The 24,523-nt window shown below is 40.1% G+C and overlaps 2 protein-coding genes across 2 annotated transcripts in view; one reads left to right on the top strand and one right to left on the bottom strand.

The window, feature by feature from the left end:
- Positions 1–15,930, bottom strand: part of SEL1L3 (SEL1L family member 3) — a 33,438-nt gene extending 17,508 nt beyond the window's left edge. The window contains 10 exon segments of the mRNA XM_041715683.2: positions 867–1,078; positions 1,499–1,645; positions 2,332–2,464; positions 3,091–3,223; positions 4,221–4,276; positions 4,993–5,108; positions 6,545–6,666; positions 9,447–9,573; positions 11,163–11,730; positions 15,797–15,930. Coding sequence (XP_041571617.2) covers positions 867–1,078; positions 1,499–1,645; positions 2,332–2,464; positions 3,091–3,223; positions 4,221–4,276; positions 4,993–5,108; positions 6,545–6,666; positions 9,447–9,573; positions 11,163–11,730; positions 15,797–15,853 — 1,671 coding nt within the window. The 5' untranslated portion in view covers positions 15,854–15,930.
- A 452-nt stretch (positions 15,931–16,382) lies between these two features.
- SMIM20 (small integral membrane protein 20) lies at positions 16,383–19,019 on the top strand. Its single transcript, XM_002191206.6, has 3 exons — positions 16,383–16,516; positions 17,223–17,279; positions 18,582–19,019. Exons 1-3 carry the CDS (start codon positions 16,408–16,410, stop codon positions 18,617–18,619), a joined length of 204 nt encoding a protein of 67 aa, XP_002191242.2. The 5' UTR covers positions 16,383–16,407; the 3' UTR covers positions 18,620–19,019.
- The last annotated feature ends 5,504 nt before the right edge of the window (positions 19,020–24,523 follow it).

Below are 24,523 nucleotides of genomic sequence, written 5' to 3' on the forward strand. Positions count from 1 at the left end.
CTGAAGGAGATCCAATGATTAAATGACTTAGCCACCATAATAAGCACTGTATACTTTATAATTAGGGTATAAAAAATGTTCCTATCTAAGGTTTCTTGTTTTTGAAGAATTACAGGTGAGCTTTGTCTCTATTTGGCCTGCAAGAGGTTCTTCTGATTTAGTGTCCTCTAACTACAACAGACAGATCAGCTATTCTTTTTGAGTGTTTTATATTTTACTATTGTACCACATACTTCCCCGGACATACAAACACCTTCCCTTTCTTTGATCTAGAACACATTGAAACATTTCAGTTATTTGCAACCTGCCTAAGAGGTCAGGAGTTCTCAAACTCTGCAGTTGCTCAGTTGAGGCACAGTCAATTTTTTACAAAAGAAAACTGATCTGCTTTGGTTACCCTTGCTCATTTTACCATAATATACTCAGTGGCACATTTTTGCACACTCTAAAATCATACTTTTTTCCTGACTGCACTATGCAACCTTTCCACTTTAGATTTGCACTGATCTGGGACTTTTTTCCTACCTGCCTTCAAATGACTGTGGGTGACTCAAGGGCTCTTACTCATCCTGGCTCCACAGTGACTAGGAAAAGCAGTACTTTCTATGCTGTTCACTTTACTATCATTTCAGATCTTTACTATATCCTTGTTCTGCTTGAGCAGGATAAGGATTCCCACCATCAGGCCTTCATAAAGATATCACTGCCATCAAGATATTTATTAGTAGCTTTTCTGGAGAATGCCTTCAACCACCTGGATCTGTGGGCCATTTCACTTTTTTAAATTCAATGGATCATCCCATTTCTTAACAGTCTTTAAAGGTAATGAATTTCGCAGACGTAACAGCACATGTTAAATACAGTACCTTTATACGATCCACAGGCACACCAAGCCCTGTTTCAAATATAACTGCAAGGAAATAGGAAGCCTTATGGTATCCACAACAGCTGGAATCCACCAGGAGAGGGACAGAGGAGCCCAAATTGCTGAGGCCATTGGCACTGGACAGACCTTTCACAACCTTCTCAAATATCCTCCGGCCAACTTCTACAACTGTATCACTTCCATCTTCTAACACTAAAAATAAAATATAGAACACACAGTTGCTGCAAGAGTTAAAATTAGGAACAAATTCCCCAGAAACTGAATAACAGACAGAATAACAGATTCTGTTATTTCTCAAGCTGAATGGTATTCTCAATGCAGACAAAACTCCTAGAGAAACAATTATTATTGAATATGAAGGGTGAATAAAAATCCAAAAGACCATCTCAAAGTAACTAACCACTACAAACGTAAAGATATTTCTATGACTCCGTCTACCTAATAAGCCAGCCTTCCACCTGCAGCATATTACAACATATAAGCTACTTAACACTCTTTTATTAAGTTAGCTAATATGAAAAAAAAAATGTATAATACATTAAGTCAAATGATACTAAACTACACAACAAATATTGTTATTTAAGAATAAGTTTTAAAAAGAAACATCATTACCATCTGGACTACTGAAATCCATCTCTTGTAACAGTTTGAACAAAGTGTGGTACTTTTCCCTGAGCTCTTTTCCCCACATGAAAGCATCACATTTAGATTTTTCTCCATATTTGTGAATCAGCTCCAAATAATAGTTTTCATAGTAACCTAGAGAAAGCAAAATGTTTAGATATGAAAGCCGACTTTTTGTCTTGAAAATAAGTTTCTGACAGAAAAAAAAAATTTCTGGTAAACTAAAAATTCAAGGACAAGATGAGCACACCCTTAACACAAAGCTAAAAACTCTCTCAGCTAGCACAGGCCACTTATAAATATATTTAGAGTTCTTCCATACTCTGGTCACAATGCATTCAATCGAATTCAAATTAGAAACATAAGCTAGTTTTAGGCAAACAATTAAACTATGTCATTCTCCTTTCACCAAAGTGGAAACTTTGGTTAATTACTGAATGTTAGGCAACTGTGGCAGAAACATTCTAGCAAAATCCACTCATTTTCCTTTAGGGTCATTTTGAAAATGAAATGGAAAAAAGGCAATTGCATAGCATATGTGAAAGCTTGAGAGTATTTCTTTGTTCCTTTAGGCACCTGTCTTATTAGAGAAGACAAATCAAGATGATTCAAGTTTTTATTCCATGACACAAAAGTATTTGCACAGACAAAACCCCAGTTCTAGCTACCAGTAATGAAACTAAACTCTTCAAATTGCATTTTTTTCTTGTTATGGCTGAATTTAGTTTTACTTTTGATGATCAATATCCAGATTGTTAATGGAAACAAAACAGGTCTCCAAAGATGACAGTTTTAAATTCATGTCATAGATCAACACTTACAACTTCTGTGTGCTTTTTCGCCTTGCCTTACAATATATCTGTAATCATAAACTATTTCTTGAATGTCCATACATCTCTCGTAGTAAAGTTCAATTTGTTCCACTGTGTCTTTGTCATGAAGAGGATTAGAAATCTGTAAAAAGGCAAATGATGGGTAAGTGGCATCCCATCTGTTGTTGTGTATGCTCAGCTGGAAAGCTGCATTGTACACAAATAACAAAAGGAAACAGGTTGTTCACTACAATCAGCTTATCTGGCACATCATGTTAGTGTGTCAGACAACCTGATGCTGGCCACAGTAGACCATTGCCTATTTAAATGGCCTGCATAATCCAAAAATCACAGATGAATTTCCAAAACTGACTAAACCTATGTGACTTTTACCATCAGTTTCATCAAAACCACAGATTAATCAAATATATCCATCAAATATATCAAATATATTCATCAAAGATATAAACACTGTATCATCAGAAACTCTCGGAACAAAGCAGTAGTGAAAAATATGTCCTCATTAAATACAGATCTATAAACACTGCTTTACACACTCACTTCCCAAAGTATTATCTTTTAGCATTTAAAATGGCAACTAATACTACTAGATTTCAACAGTAAATTATCATATATGACATATGTTCCCAGGCACTATTGTGCTTCATAGCTAGTTTATCACTTGATGAGCATTCCATCTGAAAAAATAAAATATAGTCATAGTTTGCTGCTAATATTTCAGCACTTCCAAGCAGTGCTTTTGCTTACCTGTTCTGTTTCCAACACATTGAGGCGATAATATTTCACAGGGCCAAAGAATGCTTCAATACCATTTACGTACCCACTGCCTCCCAGAACAAAGTATCCAGCAGTGTCATCATAATAGAAATCTTCCCTAAAACTTGAGAACATGAAAGAGAAGTAAGCTGACTATCTAGAGGTACTGTGAAAGAAGAAAGAGAAATTAGTATTTCTCAGAATTTCTGCAACTGATGGTCTTAAGCTTATTGCAAGTATTTTTTTCTTTTGTCATTTGTTTGTTCTCAAAATTGACTCTGCAATTTAATGTGACAATTTATGGAGTAAACTTAACAAATTCCTTGTCTACAAGCATATTAAACCAGCAGGGCATTTTATTTTTCTGACCTGTAAATATCTTTTGATATTTTATACATCATTACTTGAGCTCAATTTTTTAAGTTCTACCTTTTCCTTTCACTTTTCTAAAATCAGCATATGAAAATTTAAGTTATCTGTCTCCTAGAGTTATCATCTGCAACTTATCAATTTCTGGATTTAAAGCATAGCAGAGAAGGAACAATCCTGAAGTCTGCCATGCAGTTCACTGTTATGTAGTTCCCTTATTAACAGTGTCATTTTTAAATTACTTGCACAAGAAAGAGTCTATCTTAAATTATAGTGAAAGAAAACAACTAAAAAACCATTTAAAATATATCCAGTTGCTTAGAATAAAGGACAGAGTATGAATACTTTTGGTAGATATTTTGCTCTCTAACTAAGCAAAGCAAGTAACCATTTCCCTGGTGAAATACTACCTATCACAGCAACAGTAAAACTAGACTTCAGTAAGGCCAAAAGTTCATTTGAAGACTGATCTTAATGCCACTGACCTGCCAATCAGTTTTTAGTGAGGGCTATCAGACTCTACTACTAGATCATGCACTACATTAACTCATGGCATTAACAAAAATATTCAGCTCATGCTTAATGTAAGCACAGTAAAGCAAACTGGTTTTGAAAGCATAGTGTAGAAAAAGACCACAGACATTTTCAAAATCAATTAGAATCTCAGTTACAAACTTGTGTTATCCTTCTCCCATTCTCTGTATCTGAACATACACACACATATTACTCCACTAAAGGAAAATGCTGCTTACGTAAAAGATTGATGATGATGTCTTTTCAAATTCTTCCCAACACTGCTTACTTCGATCTAAAAGAGCACAAAATATTAATTACAATGAAAGAAATGTTATATGTACACTTATTACATTGACTAGTTGCTCCAGGGGAGGTTTAAATTAGACGTTAGGAAATATTTCTTCACTGAAAGGGTTGTCAAGCACTGGAACAGGCTGCCCATGTTAATTGTGGAGTTACCAACCCTGAAAGTGTTCAGGAAACAAGTGAATGTGGCACTCAGCACTGTGCTTTTAATTGATATAGTGCTGTTTGGTCAAAGGTTGGACTCGATAATCTTGAGGTCTTTTCCAGCCTTAAAGATTCAATGATTCTTGATGATCCACAGCCCAAAATCCTTCTCCCTAGGGCTGTTTTCAATCTACCCTGTGCCTGAGATTCCCCTGGCCCAGGTGCAACACCTCGCACTTGGACTTCTTGAACATGGCAACATTCACATGGGCCCACCTCTCAAGCCTGTCCTTGTCCATCTGGATGGCCTCCATTCCCTCCAGCATCTCAACTACACCCCACAGCTTGGTGTCATTAGAAAACTTGCTGAGGGTGCACTTAATCCCACTCAATCAATTAAAGTTGATTTTCCAAAGCCGGATGGTCTGAATATCCCCTCACAACTTCTAGTTTTAGATTCTTAATTTTTTTGCTATGTAAGCACATACAATTTACAGTGCTTCTCTCAACCTCAGCTATTAAGGAGTTAGTCAGTTTGTAATTCAGTAGCAAGGATACCTGTCCACCCTTAAAAGAGAGATCCAGTCGAAACCACTGCTTCAGAGGAAGGCTGAAACTAGTTTTCACTGCAAGGTCATCCCCTCTCACGAGATGCATCTGAATATGCACATAACCTGAGAGCAAAAAAGGAAGAAAAAGGAAATAAACACTGCAGAAACGTTAACAGCAAGAATGGGTTTACTAATGAATTGTTTACAGTGATTCTGTCCTCTTCATCCTCTTCACCACCACCAACAGAAATCTGAGCACCCATCAGCTTTCAGAGAGTCCCACAGACAGTGCCCCACATTTCAGTTACAATCTCAGAAGCTGATGCTCAGGCTCCCACCACAGGCTGAAAACCACAGCCTGAAAACCAGGGTTAACCAGACTAAATCTAAGGGAGGCTGTCACAGTTGATCTCAAACATCAGAAAGCAGTTGTGACTTGCAGTAAACAGCAGAAAGGACCAGTAAACAATGGCATCCAATGGCATCCAGCACTCAGCTGGTGGCACTTGACTGCAATGATCAAGTACAAGAAGACTCTACCCTTCCTTGTTGGACCTGCAGAAGCTACTCTCATGCTCTGAGCTTTTAAGACCAGAACAGCCTACTAGGATAATCTAGTCTAACACTGAGAATAAAACTTGCCCTAAAACTTTGCCAGGCAAATCTCATATTAAGCTGATACCTTCATTTTTTTTTTTCTTTTCTTCTTCAAAGAAAAGCATCCAGTTTATAATGGATAAATTAATTATTGAAATTGGCAACATGACAGAAAAAATGAAAATGACAAAAATAACAGAGAGGAAGAGGTCAGTTGTCAAACTTGCAAAGAAGGAGGAATAAAATGTATTATGAGAATGCCAGGTGTGCACTTTTAAAATTCTGCATGCTTACTTCCTCTGTGATCCTGCCAGCCAGCTCCCAGCCCTCTTCTGACAACAACAGACCCTCACTGCAAGTGTTGCAAGACTAAGACAGTGCTACCTCTTAACTTTCTTCTGGATCAGGGAAACAGACTCTTGAACATTGCAATGTAGGCAAGACCTTGAATGACTTGGACGTTTTCTGAGCAAAATTTCTACCAAAAGTATTTGTACTCTGTCCTTTATTTTCTGAGGCTACTTCCAATTACCAAAATTTTCGTGTTGTATATATATACAGGAATTAAGATCAACTCAAAATAACACTTAAAATAATAACTTAAATATTATTTAAATGAATAAACTTAAAATATTCAGTAATAATAATAAAGCTTGTTCATTGAGGTGAGATTGTTTAATCTCAGTCTAAGTTCCTGGCTGTAAGATTCAGGCTATTCTCCTGACAAAGCAGACATTTCCTGAAGTTAGTGAAGACTAGATGCTATGTAACAACTACATTTTCTCCTGTTAATTTAGTAGCTACTTTCCTACTCAGACACTATAGTAAAAAACAGGCATTTTGCAAAGGATCAATTTCACAAAATAGGTCTGATAATGTATTTTTGTAACTGTTATTCCTAGGCACAGATCAATAAAGACTGTATTAGACCTCTTCTGAAAGTCATTAATAATATCCCTTACCTTCCTCATTTAGAAATACAGCAGGAGTACCATACATTTCTTTTGAATCAATAAAATAGAGTATACCACAGAGATCCTTTTCACAGTGATGGAGTAGATATAGCCAGATTGAAATGGTGAGCCTGTATGAGCAAAAATAAACAAAAAATTCACTCCTGATGAGAAAGCTCTCTATATAGTTTGAAAAGCATGCATTTCACTTTAATTTAGCAAATCTGTGTCACAAATGTAATCTTTAGAACACATCCTATACAGTAAAAACCCTCAAGAAAACCACACTTAACACTCTTGGATCTTAGATCTCTAACCACAGACTTTTTTGGTAACAACAGGAGAAGAGAGTAAGGAAGTGTTATCTGAATCAATTCCACAATGCCAGGTCAGAGCTACTTCCAGATCCTACACCACCAAGGAACTGAAAACACAACCAAGACAAATTGGAGCCAACTTCCCCCACAGAGACTACAGTACTAAACCCCCAGATGCATGGTCTTGTCATCTTGATTGTCATAGCTAGTAAAAACTATAAGCTCTGTCTTCTGTACTAAAAGTGAACTGTGAAAATATGCTTGGGAGAAGCAGTTAAAAATGAGTCCATCCTCTGGACAGTACAGATAGCTGTCACAGAAGTATCACAGGATAAATAAAGATGGCACCTCTGCAAACTATGGAACAATACAAAATATAAAACCAAATACCAAAAGCACTATGTATTTAGAAATTTCTGTTCAAACCTGGTAGAGGCACTAAAAGCAGAATTTATATCACAATATATAATTTTAAGGAGTTCCTCTGTGCCAGACTAAATCTGCTTCCATGCTCTTAACAGAAATTTGATCACTTATTTCTGTAACATTGCCATAGCAGTTAGGTCAATGCTGACTGACTGAAAATCGTACCCGCAATGTACAATTCAGCAAAGCATTATAATTATTATCACATCTGATGAAATAGTTCTAAGTTACTACGAAAAGTAACTTTTATAAAGAGACAGTCAATTTTTGCATTTCTGTAATTATTAATATTTAATTGGTCAATATTTTTTAATAATACTTTAGGATTGAGTCAGCTTGCCTTGCTTTTCTCTCAAAAAATTGCTTAATTGAGTACCTTGTATCTTTTCCTAAACTAAACCACTGTAGGTCAAAAAGCCTAACACCTGCTCTCTTGCTTTAAAAAAAAAATGCAAGGGTGATTAAGTTTTCCTTAATGGAAACTATGCCTTAAACAGCTAATAACACCATTTTCGCCACAGATGATACATGGATGAGGTAGAAAGGTTTGTAAATGACAATCACTTGTATACTGATTGCTAGGACCTACAGGCAAACACTGTGCTTCTAGAAATACTGCTCGTGTGTTCATTCTTATATATTGGTATTTTCAACTTTCATCTCTGCCAATACAGCAAACTCAAATACCTCAGTCTCCATTTAATCCTTGATTTCCAGTCGGAGACTCTGTTCTGGACACATTTCTTGGGACAGAGTTTGGGACAATGCTGACTCATGTCATATCCCCATTGCTGCAGGATGCCAAACAGCACCAGCAGTCCCTTACAGTCCCAGCCTGTCCTTGCTGCAGGCTCAAACCACAGTTATGTATCTTGGGCTCTCTTTCTTTACAAATCCCTGACTGAAGCCAAACAAGTATCTCAGCTAGATCCATCTACTTCTGTTAACCTTTTGTACAGTGGGGAAACACTGCTCACATATGCAGAACCAAAAAAGAACTGAAGAGAAGAACTCTCTTCCTAACAGAACTACCCCAGGCTGTCACACAACCACAACACACACTGAAGACATGACCTGAAGGTAAGAACTATGAGGAGCAGATAAAAAGATGGATAAATGTATGCCATATACTCTAAACCAGAACTAAACCAGAACTTAAGTGCCTCCATACCAGAACCAGAATGCAACTGTGCTGGTGAGCAAAGAGCAGCAGGCTGTCACTCATCCAGAAGACACCAGGAGCTAAAAATTGTTCTGTATTTATGGCTTCAGTTATGGTTTGAGAAATAGTAATTTCCATGCAACCTGTGCTCCCTGGCAAGTCATCCTGGCACTCTTCTTGAGGCTACAGTCCAAATGCAAACCAGCAGGCAAGTCCCAGTTCCTGTAATTATTTCCTACTTTTGTAATAAAGTTGCCAGAGTGAGAGCATCTGGTAGAAGGGAGTTGTATTTATGTATCTCTTTTCCCCTGAAGTTGCAAAATATGACTAGAGAGTTGTGACGTTTTGGGAAGGGGGACCAGAGCAGAGCAAGATGACCTTGCAAGAGTGATTCCTCTGTACCTGAATAGTGTACAGGGGCTAAGGAGTTGTACTCCTGTCTAAATTGGAGAGTTTACACAGCAATGGTAGAAGGAAATGGAGTGAACTCAAGCTGGAAGACTAATCTAGGCAGAGGATTATATCTAGCAGCTTGTTAGGTGCAAAATAAACTAGAGTGGGAATTTATAGGGATAAAGCTGCTTCATGCTGCTTGCCCTTCCAAGAAATCCTACTCCGCTCTTGGTCTGCAAACAATGTTAGAAATGCAGATCTGTTTGTAATGCAGAAAACCCCAGGCCAGTCAGTCATGAGACAGCAGTGTGATCATGACAGCAGGTGAGAGCTAACTCAGCCTCCTAACTGTACCTAAGCCATTCAGTTACACCTTCAGTGGCATCTCTTACACAGCACTGCACTAACACATACTGTAAGTATCTTTCTTAGGTTCAGCTTAAGCCTGTCCAAAACTGGAATCAGGAGGAACTGCTAACTAGACTCCTTTTGCATACTTTCTTGAATTAGTAGGCAGTATTCCTTTAATTTGTGGTAAAGCCAAAGAGTTTAAGTACATTTATATACTTCAAAAAGTAAATACAGCCCCGTTCAGTTACTCGCCTATACTTACATGGGATAATCAATCTGATGTTGTCTGACTGTCTCAAGTTCTCTGTTTTCAAACTGTTCAAATTTCTTCACAATTCCTGTTTTTTCCCCACTGGAAGCATATATAAATTCGAGAACCTGGACACCATCTGCAAAATACAGTCTTTCTTAATCTGACAGACAGAAAGCATATAAACTAATTAATTAGCTCACATTCCTACAGTCAAACATTTAAATCACACAACAGATTCAAAGTTAACACCAACTCTCAATAAGTCCTTAGACACAAGTTCAATTGCTGCTGTTAAATACATTACAGCCTTGGACCAAATAACCCACGAAAACTGAAATTGAGCCTGTTTCCAGATGGCATTAGAAATGGGGAAAGAACAGACTTATTTAAATCTAAGATACTTAAAGAACAGGCTAATAAACAAGAAGTCCTACTTTATGTTATTCACTTAAATCTCATCTATCTTTGATTATGCCTAAGTGACATTTCTCCACATCTCTTGGACCTGCTCTCCATTTGTGCCTCTCTATATTATATGCATGCATAGATACCAATACTGTTCTTAACTGGTATGGATAATCCTGTAATAAAACTGATAAAGCTGCCCCTCCTAAGAAACAGGAGAAAAATCTTCAAGGCCATAATATATCATCAGCTTGCCTAAAGAAACCCAAAAACCAAACAAAAAAACACCAAGTAAACAACAAAATAAACCAAACCCTGAGCAATTTGTTACAATATCATTTTAAGAAACAAAATTTGAATATTATTTCCTCCTATTGTCTATTAAAGTGATTTAATCTGTAATAGAAATAGATAATACAGACAATAAGATGTTTCACAGTGTTGTCAGATACCACATGCTGTCTCCAACAAGTATTTTAGAAAGCCCTTAAAGGAAGCAAGATGTTCCCTGTTTTTCTTCAGAGTATTTACCAATGTAGTGAATGCTACCAATGCCAGTGTAGTGAAAATAAATTACACAAATGCCATTATGGGATTTTCTCAGAGAGAACCATTTAGAAACAAATGTTCTTTTTCTTTCTAGGTTCTGCTCTGAGCACGCATTGAGAGCAAAAGAATTGTCAGCAAGTGTAAAACTAGAGATAGGGAGGCAGAAAAAAAGAACTCAAAAAATCTAGAAAGCAAAGTTGTTTCAGTAATCTATACTGTTAGCAAGACACAATTTTTTATTTAAAACTACATTTTTTTTCCTAAAATGCTTGTTCATAATGGTTCTAGGGAAGAAAAAGAAAGAGTTGCTGTAAAGCTTAGCTCACTACAAAGACTTGAAAATATGTTTCTGAGTGTGAGACCATCATCTTAAGCAGAAGGAGACTACTTCTGTGAAAATTATGTGTGCATAAACTGCAGAACTGGTTCTGACAATGCAGTAAGGGACTGAAAAATTCTCTTTGAAGATAACGGAATGGTGTCCACTGACTCTGGTGGGTTTTGACTAAAATTGTTTGAATATGCTTAGAAAATAGGGGGCCAGGCTGCTACCAACCTCCAGGCTGGCTGTGACAAAACAATCTGAAGAGCAGGATGGCTTCAGTAACTTGCAGCTCTAACCCCACAGTTATGGAGATTATATGTTCAACAATGCTTCCCAAGTAAACCACTGTATGTAATATTTACTATTTACTATCAGTAGGCACTTTTTAACAGCTTACCAGAGATGTTATTTGCTTCCTTGGGGGTAAAAAGTGACATTGGACCTACCACTTTCATGAGGGCACTGAGGTATCCTATTGGCCTGGAGCATCCACAAATAGTCAGCACCCCACTGAAGACAAACTTTGTGGTCCTTATACGGCCGTTCAAAAGGTGGAACTGCCTCTAAAAATGTGTAGTTCTTGGCAACCGCAGCCTGGTAGTCTTCATTCTGTTCATCATCATAGTTGCTAGCTGATTTGTGGCTAATCCATGCATACAGTATCACACTGTGCACTATTATTGAGTTTCTGATGATATAATCATCTCTGTAAACCATGATGCTTGGAAATTTCAAGTGTACTTGTCGAGTTCTGCTAACATAAAGGTTCTTCTCATCCTTCCATCTCCTTCTGTACACGGGTACACCAGTCCTGAACTCGGAGGAAGCTACTGCTTCTAAATTGACAATACAAGGCTTAGAACATAAATACTGAACCGAAACCTCAGAATTGTTAAGAACTTTCTTTTCTAAAATGTTTAAATAGATAAAATCTACATAATCCATATTCTTCTGAAACTGTGGAGTAATTGCCGTTGTCTGTAATGTCTCCTTTCCAAAAGACACCACAAAGTTCTGGAAGAAAACCCAAAACACAAACATGTTAACCAGAGAATCTATGTGATTATTCATATACTCACAGTAATAACAGAACACTGCACAAGCATATATATATCATACTTTAAAATATGAGGTTTCTTTTACCCAGCAAGTAGACACGGATTACTGGAGAGCCACCATCAAGATTTTAATGGCAACAATGTCCCTACATCAAGTTCTCAAAGTTACACACGCTTCTACAAACAAACTGTATTTACAGGGTGTATCCCTTCAGCCCTGACGCAAGTGAATCCGGTCTAAGATAGCAGCTTACACGTCATGCTATTTAAACATGCTCCTAGGATCAGGCCTAAGGAGTGTACATATAATGTACAGGCATATATTCATTATGTATCATTGTTTGCTAGGATTGCCACAGCCTGATGTTTCTGTATCTTCTTAAAAAGTTAGCTAATTTTGTTACCTGTCATGCAGGTCCCTGAAGGACAAAGTAACAACAAAGGCTTCCTGAGAATGAATTAATATTAGTGAAGTGTTTAATTTTTGAAATGTTCCTATCTTGAAGATGGACTTGGAAATCTGAGCAGCAAGACCAGCAGGCTGAATTTGCTCAGCTTTTGCTCTCCACAGCTATGCACATTATACATAGTTTGAGTGCCTGGACATACAACAGCATTATCCTCTATGCTGAAGTTCTTTTCTCTAAAGCTTCAAACAGCTCCTTTTCTTTCTGCCCTGCAGTCAGCATCCAGCTTAATGCATTGCCAAGGATACTGGGGATTACTCAGCTCTGAGGGCAAGCCACCAGCACAGCAGCTCCGCCACGTCCCCTGGTCTGTCTAAAATATTCACAATTGTCACTTAGGATTATCAGGGAAGATGGTCATTAAGATTGCTCAAAATGATATGTGTCTTGGTAACTTTTAACTTTGCTAAGATTAAAGAAATTAAAATAAAATTTATCTTGGATACCTATCTTGTATTGATGCCTTTTTCACTGTGTTTTCCAAAATATTTAAAGGGTTTGGTCTAGTCATTAGTACATTTCTAATCACAGAAATTATGTGTTGTGCACCTGGAGGACTAGACTTTGCCCACAATCCAATACGGGGATCAGTAAAAGTTCCTAAACTATTTTGCTTTTTATTTGTTAAGAATATGTTGACACTCCTTGAGAGCTACATGGAAAAAACATCAAGCCAGTAAGATCTGTGAAGGTGTAAATATTAGGAAAAGTCAGAGCTAAGTCCTATACTGCTTCCTTGCTCTAAGGATGAGGATTTTTGGATTTTTTGATCACCTGTGTGAACAAATGCTATTCTTCCCCCAGTTCCCTGCCTCCTTGGAGGTGCAAAAGAGCTCAAGGGCTGTTAGTGGAATACAACTATGCACGAGGTGCTGTTTACTTCAAGACCTTGACTTTATTAAGGGTAGACATTGGAAGACATAACTGAATGAGGGAACTTTTGGACAAAAAAGCTAGATATCATTGTGAGCAGGTGGGTAGCTCTAGATCTCTTTTTAGTGTTCCTAGGGAGCTTGTCACTTAAACCGTTTCCCCTGCTTGCAACCAAATGCTCTTTATCTTCTTGTATCCGACAAGAGACACTGCAAGTGAGATGTGCAATGATGCTGAACACCAATAAACACATTAAGCACCAAGATTACACCTTGAACCCACAAACCCTATGCAACTCAGTATTTTGGCAGCCTCATCAGAGTGACAGCCTTCCTCTCTGCCTTATTTCCCACTCCACAAAATTCATATTGGTTAGAGCACAGTGCTAATAATGCCAGGGTTGTGGGTTTGATCCCTTTATGGGCCATTCACTTCAAGAGTTGGACTCAAAGATCCTGTGGGTCTCTTCCAACTCCGAATATTCTGTGATTTTGTGATATTGCAAAAACTATGCAAACTGAAGGGGCTAAAAAAGAAATAGCAATAGGAAGTTGGTATCCCTTGAAACATGGTATGGTATCCATCATATGCTGAATAACACATACACAAATACTGAGATAAAAGTTGATGAAAGAGCCTTGATTTTAAAACTAATTCAAGTACCTTTCAGAGCTTCACTTGACAAAAGATACTATTCTTTTTCACTTCAAACACAATTCTTCTTTGGTTTAAATACTTCCAAGAGCATTAAAAGCCCATAACAGTAGCAACAAATTATCCTAAACCTCTTGTACTTGATGGTTATAATTAATATTTCTTGATCTTACAATAAAGACTACTCGAAAGTAGCTTAATCTTTGTGATAAGGGGGCTGTGTCATGAGGAAGATGGTACTATGAACACAATGCCATGTCGTTATCACAAGATGCAGAAGTCTACCAGGTAGATACTACAAAGCATAGGGGTACTAATGTGTGCTTACCACACACACTTACTGTCAAAACACACACAGCCAGCTCTCAATTTGTTCAGTGGTAATCCAACACAGAGCAATGGGAACTCCAGCAAAGACAGCCTGGGTCTGGCACAGTTCATTAACAAATATGCAGCAGCGTCTGAATATGTCCATCTGATTTCCAGTGAATGGCAGAAATGTTGTGGTTTCAGTAAGCTGTGAAACCCAAAGCCAGGTCTTTGCAGAACAATTTCCATAATGTTCCTAGAGCACTTAAGCACTATGCAATGCAATTGCTGATGCCTAAGTTTAACTTCAGCTCTGCTAATCTAGTACCTTTCCCGTAGTGCCTGATCTGCTAAATGGCTCCCCATTTTTCTTCATATTCTTTGGTCCCTGGGTATTACTTGAGGCTTGTACTGCCAAAATGCATGAAGTATATTTGAGTCTGCTGTTACATCCCACCTAACAAACCCTTCTGGAGGCTCATCCACTAAACAGCATGGAGCAAAGAACCCTGAGCAACCCCACAATGGTGCAGGCCTGGCAGAGACTGCAGACTATAAACTTCCAGACGACAGCTGACTCTCTATAATCACTTGGTTGCCGCTACACAGTGCATAGAGTGTGTATCATCTAAATGTTCCTACTTGGTGAGGAAGCCTCTTCCTTTTCTTTAGGAAGAGTTAAATGTGCATCACCTCTGACATAGAACAAGGATGAAAAAATTACACATTGAGTGTGATTATGAAACTTAAATATAAAAGTTTTCCAGCACACTAAAGAGGCCAGCTATGCTGATCCAAAATATTATCATGAACTAGGCAAAGTTCAACAAGGCAGACATAAAGGCTTTGTGTGTGGGGCAACTTAGCCATTAAAGCTATAAAATTTTTTTGTTTTCTTTTCTTAAATTCTGCTGAATCTTAATTCATTAGCCCAAGTCATGCCATCAGATCTTGGGATAAGTGGGAGGCAAACACTGCAAGCATTAGGAAACTTAACATTTTCAGTAGTGCAATAATACAGAAATGATTGAGCAAGTATTCTTTCATTTACTAGAGATGTCAACAGGACCCTCCATGAGTTCAGCCTTGCAGAAATTCCACATAACTTTATGGAACCTGCACCTGTTTGCACAAACCCTGAGGATAACTGCAGTTCTTCACCTGCAGATGACCAACAGGTCATGCTACATTTTACGATGTGTGAAAAGAAGACATGACAAAAAAGGGTGCTGATCTGCTGCTCTCCATCAGCACCAACATGGTACAGGCACACAAAGATTTTGACCAGAGCTTATGCTTAGCAAAAAAAAAGATGAAAAAGTAGTTTAGTAACTGGCCCTAAACCACGGTTCTTTCCATAAGCCAGTGCAGCAGTATGTTCAGTCGGGCATTTGTAAGCAGATGTCAAAGGCCTCTCCATTTTTTCCACTCTAGAAGTTCATCGTCACCCAGGGCAGAAATCTCAACGCTAGGATGTGACGACTCGGCGTCCCCATCTCAGTAAGAGAGGCCCCGGTCACCGCGGGGGCTGGGAGGGCGCAGAGCCGGGCCGGACAGCCGGGGGCCGGCTCCGAGAGGCGGCCCCGGCCGAGCCCCGTCGGACCCCGGCCCCGGCCCCCTCCGCCCCGGGCTGCGACCCGCGGCCCGCTCGGCCCGGCCCCTGCCGGACGCCCGGGGCGGGTCGGGACGCGGGGCAGGTGCGGGGCCGGCGGCACTCACCGTGAGGAGGACGAGGAGCAGCGGCGGCGGGCGGCGGGGCCCGGCCGGGGGCCGCATGCTGCCGCTGCGGCGGTGCCCGGCGCGGCAGGGACGGCGACAAGGATGCGGCAGATCCGGCTTCCTGGAGGAGGGGCCGCCGCCGGGCAGGGCAGGGCAGGGCAGGGCCCCGCTCCGCCGCCGCAGGTGCGGAGGAGCCGGGGCAGAAGACGCCGAGCCCCGGCCGTGCTGCGCGGCTCCTCGCAGCCCCGTACAGCAGGCGCCGGGCGGCGTCCCGGCAGCGGCGCGCCCGGCAGGGATCCCCGCGTAGGGCCGCGCCCGCTCGCTCCCTTTGCGGCTCCGCGGCGGTCCCGCCCTCCCTTCTCGGCGCTGCGCCACCGGCGCAGTCCCGGGCCGGGACAGCTCCGCTGTCGGGCACGGCGCGTTAGGGCGGGGCGGCGGGACCGGGGCGCATCATCCCGGGCTGCCCGGGCCGGGCTGACAGCGCGGCGGCGCCGGCCCCGAGCCGCACTGCGCCCCGCCGGCCGCGCGGGGGCGCGCTCGGGCGGGCCGGGCGGACCCGCGCCGCTGCCCCGGAAGGCCCCGCGCGGGCCCCGCTCCGCCTCCGCCGGGCCATGGCCGCGCTGGCCCGCACCCTCGGCATCTTCGGCGCCTTCGTGGCCGTGGTGGGAGCCGCCTTCTACCCCATTTATTTCCGGCCGCTGCTGCTGCCGGAGGAGTACAGTGAGTCCGTGCGCGGGGGGAGCTGGCTGGGCCATGGCCCGGTGTGTGCCCGGGCTTGAGGGAATGCTGGGGCTGCCGCTCGGTGACTCCCGAGGCAGGTACCTAGGAGATACAGGAAAACCAAAATACAGCTCGCCGTTGCTCTTACTTTAAGTTATTGGCCAGCACGTGATTAAGAACATGTTTCAGCTGCTCCTTAGAGGATTGAGACGCAATTGAAGAAATTGAGATCAGAGAGATGGAGCACCTCTCCTGTGCAGAAAGGCTGAGAGAGTTGGGGTTCTTCAGCCTGGAGAAGAGAAGGCTTCAGAAGGGCTGAGAGAGTTGGGGTTCTAAAGCCTGGAAAAGAGAAGGCCTCAGAAGAACCTTGTAGAACACTTGAAGAGAGCTTGTGAGAAAGCTGGGCAGGCTTTTTAGTAGTCCCTGTTGCAATAGGACTAGAGGTAATGGTTTTAAACTAAACAGAGTAAATTCAGAGTAGATAGAAGGAATACATTTGGTTTTTTTGATGGTGATGGTGAACCACTAGAACAGATTGCCTAAAAGAGTGGTGAGTGTCCCATCCCTGGAAACATTCAAGATCAGGTTGTACAGGGCTGTGTAGCATTTCAAATTAATAAAATTTTCAAGATTATTTTATTGGGTGCAATCAGGATATCTGGTATTTTATTTTTTTTAGTAGTGTCCTTTCTGTTCTGTTTTCCAGAGAAAGAACAGTCAATAAACCGAGCTGGTATTGTTCAAGAGGATATTCAGCCTGCAGGTACACTTGATTTACGTGTTTGCATTGATTGTTTTAAAGACCCTTTTGAAGTAAGGCCTCAGTATTTATATGGATTTAAATAATACAGTGAAGAATATATTCAGTGAAAACGTATTTAATAATCTTGCCATTAAATTATTTTTTCAGGCTAATTCCTCACTGAAAAATTACAGTTTTAATTAAACTTATCTGAAAGTGACTTAACTGGCCAAATAAGTTGCAGAGTTTCTGTTGTCTACATGCTTTATTAAATAGAGGCCAGTTTCCACTTCTGAATCAGCTCAGAGCAAGCAAGAACCATGGATAGGCTGAGCTGTAGCTGTAAAGAACAATGTTGCACCCTAGTTTTGTGGAATACCCAACTCTGCTGAAACACAGTTCATCAACACTTTGGCAGTGCCTTCTGGCCTCATGGATGGATGGGCCGTGCAGAAATCCACTACAGGTGAAGGAAAATTTGGAATGCAGTGCTAATAGCTTTTGGATCCTTGCTGTTGACAGTGGGAGGCTTAGAAAAGCATATGAGGGAAGTAAAACTCTAGTATAGCAGACTATCCTTGATAGTTCATTTTTTTATAATGTTAAATGGAGTGGCTACACAAGTCTGGAATTTCTTGATTAAAGATGTAAGAATGCCTGTCTTGATGAAACATGTAATATCTGAATATGTTAAAGGGTAGTGTATTTTTGTTTTTGAAAAATAAAAAACAAAACAAAACAAAAAGGCAGGTGAAAATCAAATAGGATTAAAGCCATGACCGTATTACATGCAGTGGTTAGATCATTAGTGCAGGACTTGCTTTCCAGGGAAGTGGAGGAAATGCTGAAGAGAAGTAGGAAGGGTATTGTGAAATAGAGGGCTTTCTAAATCTTTTTTGCTAAACGTTTGAGAGCACTGGACTGGCTCATTTAGCCAAGATGTAGGTACTTAATGACCAGTTCTTCTTAGTGTAAGTTCTCCTTTTAGTCTGAATTTAGCTGCTGATAAGTTACAAAAAAAGGAAACCTGGACAAATGTAAGCGCAAGGTACAATTCTAAATGATTGATACAACAATATTAGAACACCTTACCTATGAATGTGATAGATTTTTCCAATATCTGAAGTTTTAAGATCAAGATGAGGTTGTCTTTCTGTATATTTTTCCAAGTTTAAGCAGAGTTGCAAATTCAGGCAGAAATTGTTGGCTTCTTTCATTGTTTATAATACACAAAGCTGGAGTAGCAGACCTGTTTTTTTGGGTTTTTTTTTCTCTCCAACAGTCTAAATTATCAACAGCTGGTATTCTGATTTTGATTTGTAGGGTTAAAAGTGTGGTCGGATCCATTTGGAAGAAAGTAACTGGCAGCTGGATGTATTGCAAAACTGAAGATGGATGTCTTCAGCTGCTGCTTCTTTCACTGAAGTGTGTTTTTAGGTGTAACTGGAGCAGAATTCTGAATATGCTGTGTGGGCACTTGAGGAGCAACAAAGGCTACTGGTTGGAATCCCAAGAGATAAAAACATGCTGGTTTTGAGAGAGAATGCTGTTGCACAGCTCACAGGCTGTTAGAAAGCTGGATGATTGCTGAGTATAGAAATGAAATATTTATTTCCTTGAGAAAAGGGGAAAGGATTTTCTTCTAATCTGTACACTTGTAAATTATGGATAATAAATCATGCAGACTGCTGCAATTTCCTCCCTAGTGTGAAAGTTACAACATGGTGAGTGTAAATTTGTACATTAAAAAATTTAAACCACTTTATGCTTTTTTTCATTGTTTTGCAAGTTTGTGTGGAAGGTACCTTGGCTGCCTGCCAGATGTCCCCCTGGCCATTCTTCCTCCTGCTCCTCCACTGGACAAGGAGAGTAAATAGAGTGACAGAGCTTGTGGGTCTGGATAAACACAAGGAGATTTCTTACCAGTTTCTTTTGCAGGCAAAACAGACTCAACTTGGAGAAAATTATTGTAGTTAAGTGAATAGATTTAGAACACACAACATTCTAAAGATCATTGCAGGATGCTGTATACTTTGAAAAATGTATGGGCAGAGTGTTATTCCTAACATTAGCAGATGTTTGTCATCTTTTTGGGCATCACATACTTCTATTGGGAAAACAGATGAAAGACTCCATGTTTACAGTGTTACTTTCCAAACTGCCATTCTGTTACTTGCTATTTTATTTCTACCTGACTTTGTCATCACTCTCCCACTCAGACATGCCTATCCTCCTACTAGTTAATTTTTATTTAGACTTCTATTATCACTCTAAGCATTAGAATTTTCTCTAAGCATTTTCTGTCTGATTGTTGGGAGAATGTGGCCGTATGTGATTCCTTTGAGTTCTCAGGTCATTTTGCATGATGATTGGAGCCAGAGTGAGTGTACCCACTCAGTGTAGGGATCATAGATTAGTTTGGGTTGGAAGGCACCTTAAAGCTCATCTAGTTCTGATGCCTTGAGAGGCTACCTAGAACAGAGGCTAGACATGTAAAAGGAATAAAGTAGGTATTTATTAAAAGGCCTTCAAAGGATACACCTTGGGCAGTGCAAGAGCCTGGCCAAGGCTACACCCAAGAAGAGTGCCTGATCCCAAGTTTTCACACTTAAAAGTTTTGGTCCATTTACATATTGGGGTTAATTGTCCAATTACAGTTTCAGGTTATGAAGTCCCATCCTCCCAAATTGCTTTCTTCAATTTGCCATTGTTTACACTTCTTGGGCCTGAAGCCTCAATGGTGTCCTTGGATCTCAGGCTGGAAAAGGATTGTTTTGTCTAACTAAACTGTAAAGAAAACTTGCTAACACTTTATATGAACTTCAGAATTATACTAAAGCAGTACAGAATCTGGAAAATACGAAAGATAAAACTTAAGGTATCAGTTCCAACCCTGCTGCCGTGAGTTAGGACACCTTCCAATAGAGCAGTCTGCTCAAGGCCCCATCCAGCTTGGCTTAGAACACTTCCAGGCATCCACAGCTTCTCGGAGCTACCTGTGCCAATACCTCATCATCCTCACAGTGAAGAACTTCCTCATATCTCATCTAAACCCACCCTCTTTCAGTCTGAAGTTTCTTTACATAGAACAGAGCAACATTGTCAAAAAGCTAATTCTGTGTTTGCTGTGAAAAGAATGGAGCTGAAAAAGAGGTTTTTATAATTAAAACCTTTCTTCAGTGAAACTGCAGAAATGAGGGAGCCTTGGTTTTTTGTTTTCTTTAACAAAACATTCATGCATCAGACCAATTCAGCGAAGTTTTTTTATCTAAAATACCTCCTCAGTGAAAATAAAACATTGCTGAAATTCCCGTCTGTAACTGACAAGCTGCAGACCAGAGATTTTTCAGAGAATATGGGAATTTTTCCATTATGAAGCTGCTGTCACTTGGTGACACAAATGCTTAAAAATCATGTATCATGGTAGTGTGGAACCATCAGAGAATGTGAAATTACTTAGTTTGAGGTTAAGAGAGAAGAGAATCTCTGCTACTCCTTTACTTTGTGAAGTTGAGCAATTTGCTGAGTCTGGATCTTGCCTAGAAAAATAATAGATGCCTTCTGAACAGTGGCTGCTGGTGGCAGGTGCTGAGCCTTTTACCTTCATATTACCTAAATGTTGCAAAACATTTGAGTACCTGAACTCAATTTTTGAGCTTTTATAGAGCTATACATGTTTGTGGTCGTGATCATGAATTCCTTCCGGTGCAGAAAAGCTCGGTAAGTTTTGTAATTGCGTTTGTACAGAACTTTATATCAGTTGAGTACTACTGAGTGAATCTAAACTCTAAAAACAGTGTACATTGGTATTAATGAGCACCATTTCCCACTCATGTTCCACCTAATAAAGTGGGCTGATGGACCATGGCTTTAAAGCTTTAGGATAGTGGATGTCTTTTACAAATTTTTGTTCTGTCTGGATAAAACTGTAAAGTCAACAAGGTATGTACTGCAATAATTATCCAGAGTTTACACAGAAATTTTCTGATTGCTCTGGCATGTGCCAGTTGCCTGGAGACCTGCCCGATTCCCATGTGTGAGGACCTAGTCCTGCAGCTGGCTTTGAGACAATGCTTTGTTCTGCTCATGGATGCTTGACATAGTACCCAGTGACAGGTGAAGTTCAGTATAGTGAACTCTGCTCTCCAGGACTCTTGCCTGGAAGTAAGAGTTCTTCACTATTTTCATAACCTCTGACTACTATTAATTTGGTGATTGGGAGGGACTAGGCCTGCATTCTGCAGAGCAATTAAAAATTTTGCTAGTTTTAGTTAAGTTGTTCTGATTTTTTTGGTAAAAATGCCTTCTTAGAATATTTTTAAAACAATTCTCTCTACCCTGTTATATTAATATATTTTGCTTGTTTATTATAGCTGGATGGTGAACAGCAAATACACCTTCAGCCCTTGAAGGACGGAAGGAAAGTTTTAAACAGTGGTTAGACATCTCGACAGAAACTTCTTGTACTAGGTTTTGGCCTGTTCTTTGCTGATGTTTTGAAATTATTAAAACTTGTTCCATAAAGAGCAAATCTAGCATTTTGGTCTAAATACAGCTTGGTTTTGAAGTACTGCAGATTGTTGATGAAAGTGCAATGAAACCCTCAAGTACAAACACTTGAGAAGGAGTAAATATGGCAAAATATATGGGCAAATAGCCAGATTATACACATGTGGGAGAAGGAACAATCTCAATAAATGAATATAATATTCAGCAATAAAATTCCCATGGGATTTTGAAAAAAAGCAAGTGGGATTTTTCTTGCTAAATATTGTAATTATTCCAAACTGAGATTACTCCAAATGATGAGAGGGAATTTTTTATCTGTGATACTCAAAACACATTAAATAGCCTCAGTTACCATGAATTTTACTCTATGTATTCCTTCCAATGAAAAACCAGCCTAGAAGAAGCAGTTCTCATGTTTTGCTCTTTTCTAAACCGAATTAAAGCATGTGTTTCCCCTTCTTGCAGTCTAGCAATAATTAACTACTCATTTTCTTTGTATTGTGTACATTCCTACTGACCTTCATGTTAACATGCAGATGCAGCATGTTATCAATGAAAAAGTAATGAAAAACTGTATTGGCTTTTGCTGTTGTGCCACACAACCCAAAAAGTATGTTTGCTAGTGGAAGGAAATTATTCTCCAGCTTCTGAGAAAGTGCTGTGGAATATACACTGTTTCTATGTGGACAGTTTGCAACAGGTGAGAGCAAAACACAAAGTTCAGGTCAAAGCTTAGGTCGAGCTGTGATCCGAGGTCTCGTTCTCCATCGTGCAGACTGTGTGGGCCTTGCAGGAAAAGTGGTGCAGTGTTTAAGACACTGGCTTGGAAAATCAGACTTGTAGTCAGTTCCATATTCCACCACGCTTTTGTCTGGCAGCAGGTAAGTAATTTAGCCTTTGAGCTTCAGTTCCATCTGTAAAATAGCCATAAGTAGTACTCCCCTTCTTTGCCATTGAAGGTAAGTACCAGAAGGAGTGTGGGTTTTTTTGATGCTCTAGATAACATTTTTTTTTCTTGTTTGAGAAGTTTTCTTCAAGGTTAGGAAAAATTGGTCTGAATTTGTGTGAGAATCAGATATTTTGGTTCCAGAAATTTAAAATTGAAGAATTATTTCCAAAAGAAAATAACAATGAAATTTCCCAGGTCTTCATACTGCTGGAATACTATGTCCTGAGAATGGAAATATTATATTTTGAGAGGCAAACAGAAAACTCATCTGTTTTTCAAAATACTAATATTTTTTGGAAGAACTGCAAATATGAGTAAGTTGAAATTCAACCCAATGTGAATGTTTTGTATAGATGTACAAAAAAAGCAGAAAATTGGTCAGCTTTTTTTGGTGGCCTAGCTGTCTCAGCAATTTTTTGAGACTTAGCAATTTTCAATATTTTGAGTTGCTATTTCCCTTATTTTCTGTAACAATGGATCCTCCTTTCTGCCCTTGGCATGCCAAAAAAGCAACTGTAAGCCTTCTAAGAGTTCCTGGTGCTAAGTAGAGGAGATTGGGGCACAGTGAAAGGAGATGAGAAAGAACTTGAGATACTGCTGGGTAGAGTGTTCCTCCTGTAGCCCTGGAGGAACACTTGGAAGTGGAGTGGTGGATATGAAGAGGAGACAGCATTCCGTTAAGTGGGAGCATGAGGAAAATAGGACATAAATCCATTGGCATATATAGCCTTTGTAGGCTCTGCAGCTGGCAGAGCAATTTGGGATACCTTTTGACCTCTTTTCTGTTTCCTCCCCAGCAGATTGGAAGTAAACCTTACTAAAGAAATTTCTTAGGCAAGACAAAGACAAATAAGAAGAGCATCTGAGGAGGAATTGTATAGCTGTCCTTAGCTCTAGCTACCTTAAGAGGCCAAACATCACAGAATCATTTGTTCTGTGATGTTCTCATGCTGAAAAGTGTCTTTCAGGCCCCAGGTCGTAGAGAAAGGTGCCTCCTATCAGCTTCTTTCCATAATTCAGAAGGGTGAGTATCAGCAACACCAGTCAGGGTGGGGCAGGGAGGTGTTCCTTTTGCTTCAGAAATTCCTGTAGGGGGAGTTCTCAGCAACCCACACCTGGCTGGCTCAGGCGCAGTCTAGGAATGTCTGAATCCCATTCCCTGCTCAAAGCAGGGATAACTGAGTCAGATCAAGATGCTAAGGATTATTTGGTGTGAAGGTATCTCAGGATTATGTGCTGTCTTGTAGCTAGTTCCTCAAGCTTAGGTAAGTCAGTACATTAGATCATCATCTCTGGGAGCCTGCAGAATCAGTACCTACTTGTCTGAAGTGTAGGTGGAACTATCATCATGTGTGTTGGTGCAAAACTGTTAGAATATACCAGGGACTATGGTATTGACTGGACTTAACATGCCTGCCCTGGAGAAAAAACATCTTTACAGTGGTTCAAGGATTCACCTTTGTCCCTTTTCTGTGCATTACTTAGATGACATAATAAATGAGTGCTAGAGTAAGTCTCTATTCTCTCTTGAGGCACCAACACTGGGATCTGCACTCCAGTGACTGGATTCCTTCTGTCTTGCCAGGAGGCTCTCTTCAGCCTGCAGTATTTTTAAGGAAGTGGAAGGTCCTGGTGAAGTCTCAGTCTTTACCTGAGCAGGGCCTGTTCAATGAACATGCTCATTGAAAGTAAAGAAAATCTAGAGAGCTCTATTTGCTTTTCCCACCACAGATGAAGGAATGGGCTCCTAGTGAAAGTATGGATGGAACAGGCTTTCAAAGAGGTATTTGAAGAGGAGAGGTGAGGA

This window comes from Taeniopygia guttata, chromosome 4 (genome assembly GCF_048771995.1).
Source record: "Taeniopygia guttata chromosome 4, bTaeGut7.mat, whole genome shotgun sequence".
NCBI lineage: Eukaryota > Metazoa > Chordata > Aves > Passeriformes > Estrildidae > Taeniopygia > Taeniopygia guttata.

Coding starts and splice junctions, on each gene's coding strand:
- SMIM20 (XM_002191206.6), top strand. CDS start 16,408: ATGGCCGCGCTGGCCCGCACCCTCGGCATCTTCGGCGCCTTCGTGGCC. Junction 16,517..17,222: donor GCTGCTGCCGGAGGAGTACA/GTGAGTCCGTGC, acceptor TCTGTTTTCCAG/AGAAAGAACAGTCAATAAAC. Junction 17,280..18,581: donor AGAGGATATTCAGCCTGCAG/GTACACTTGATT, acceptor TTTGATTTGTAG/GGTTAAAAGTGTGGTCGGAT.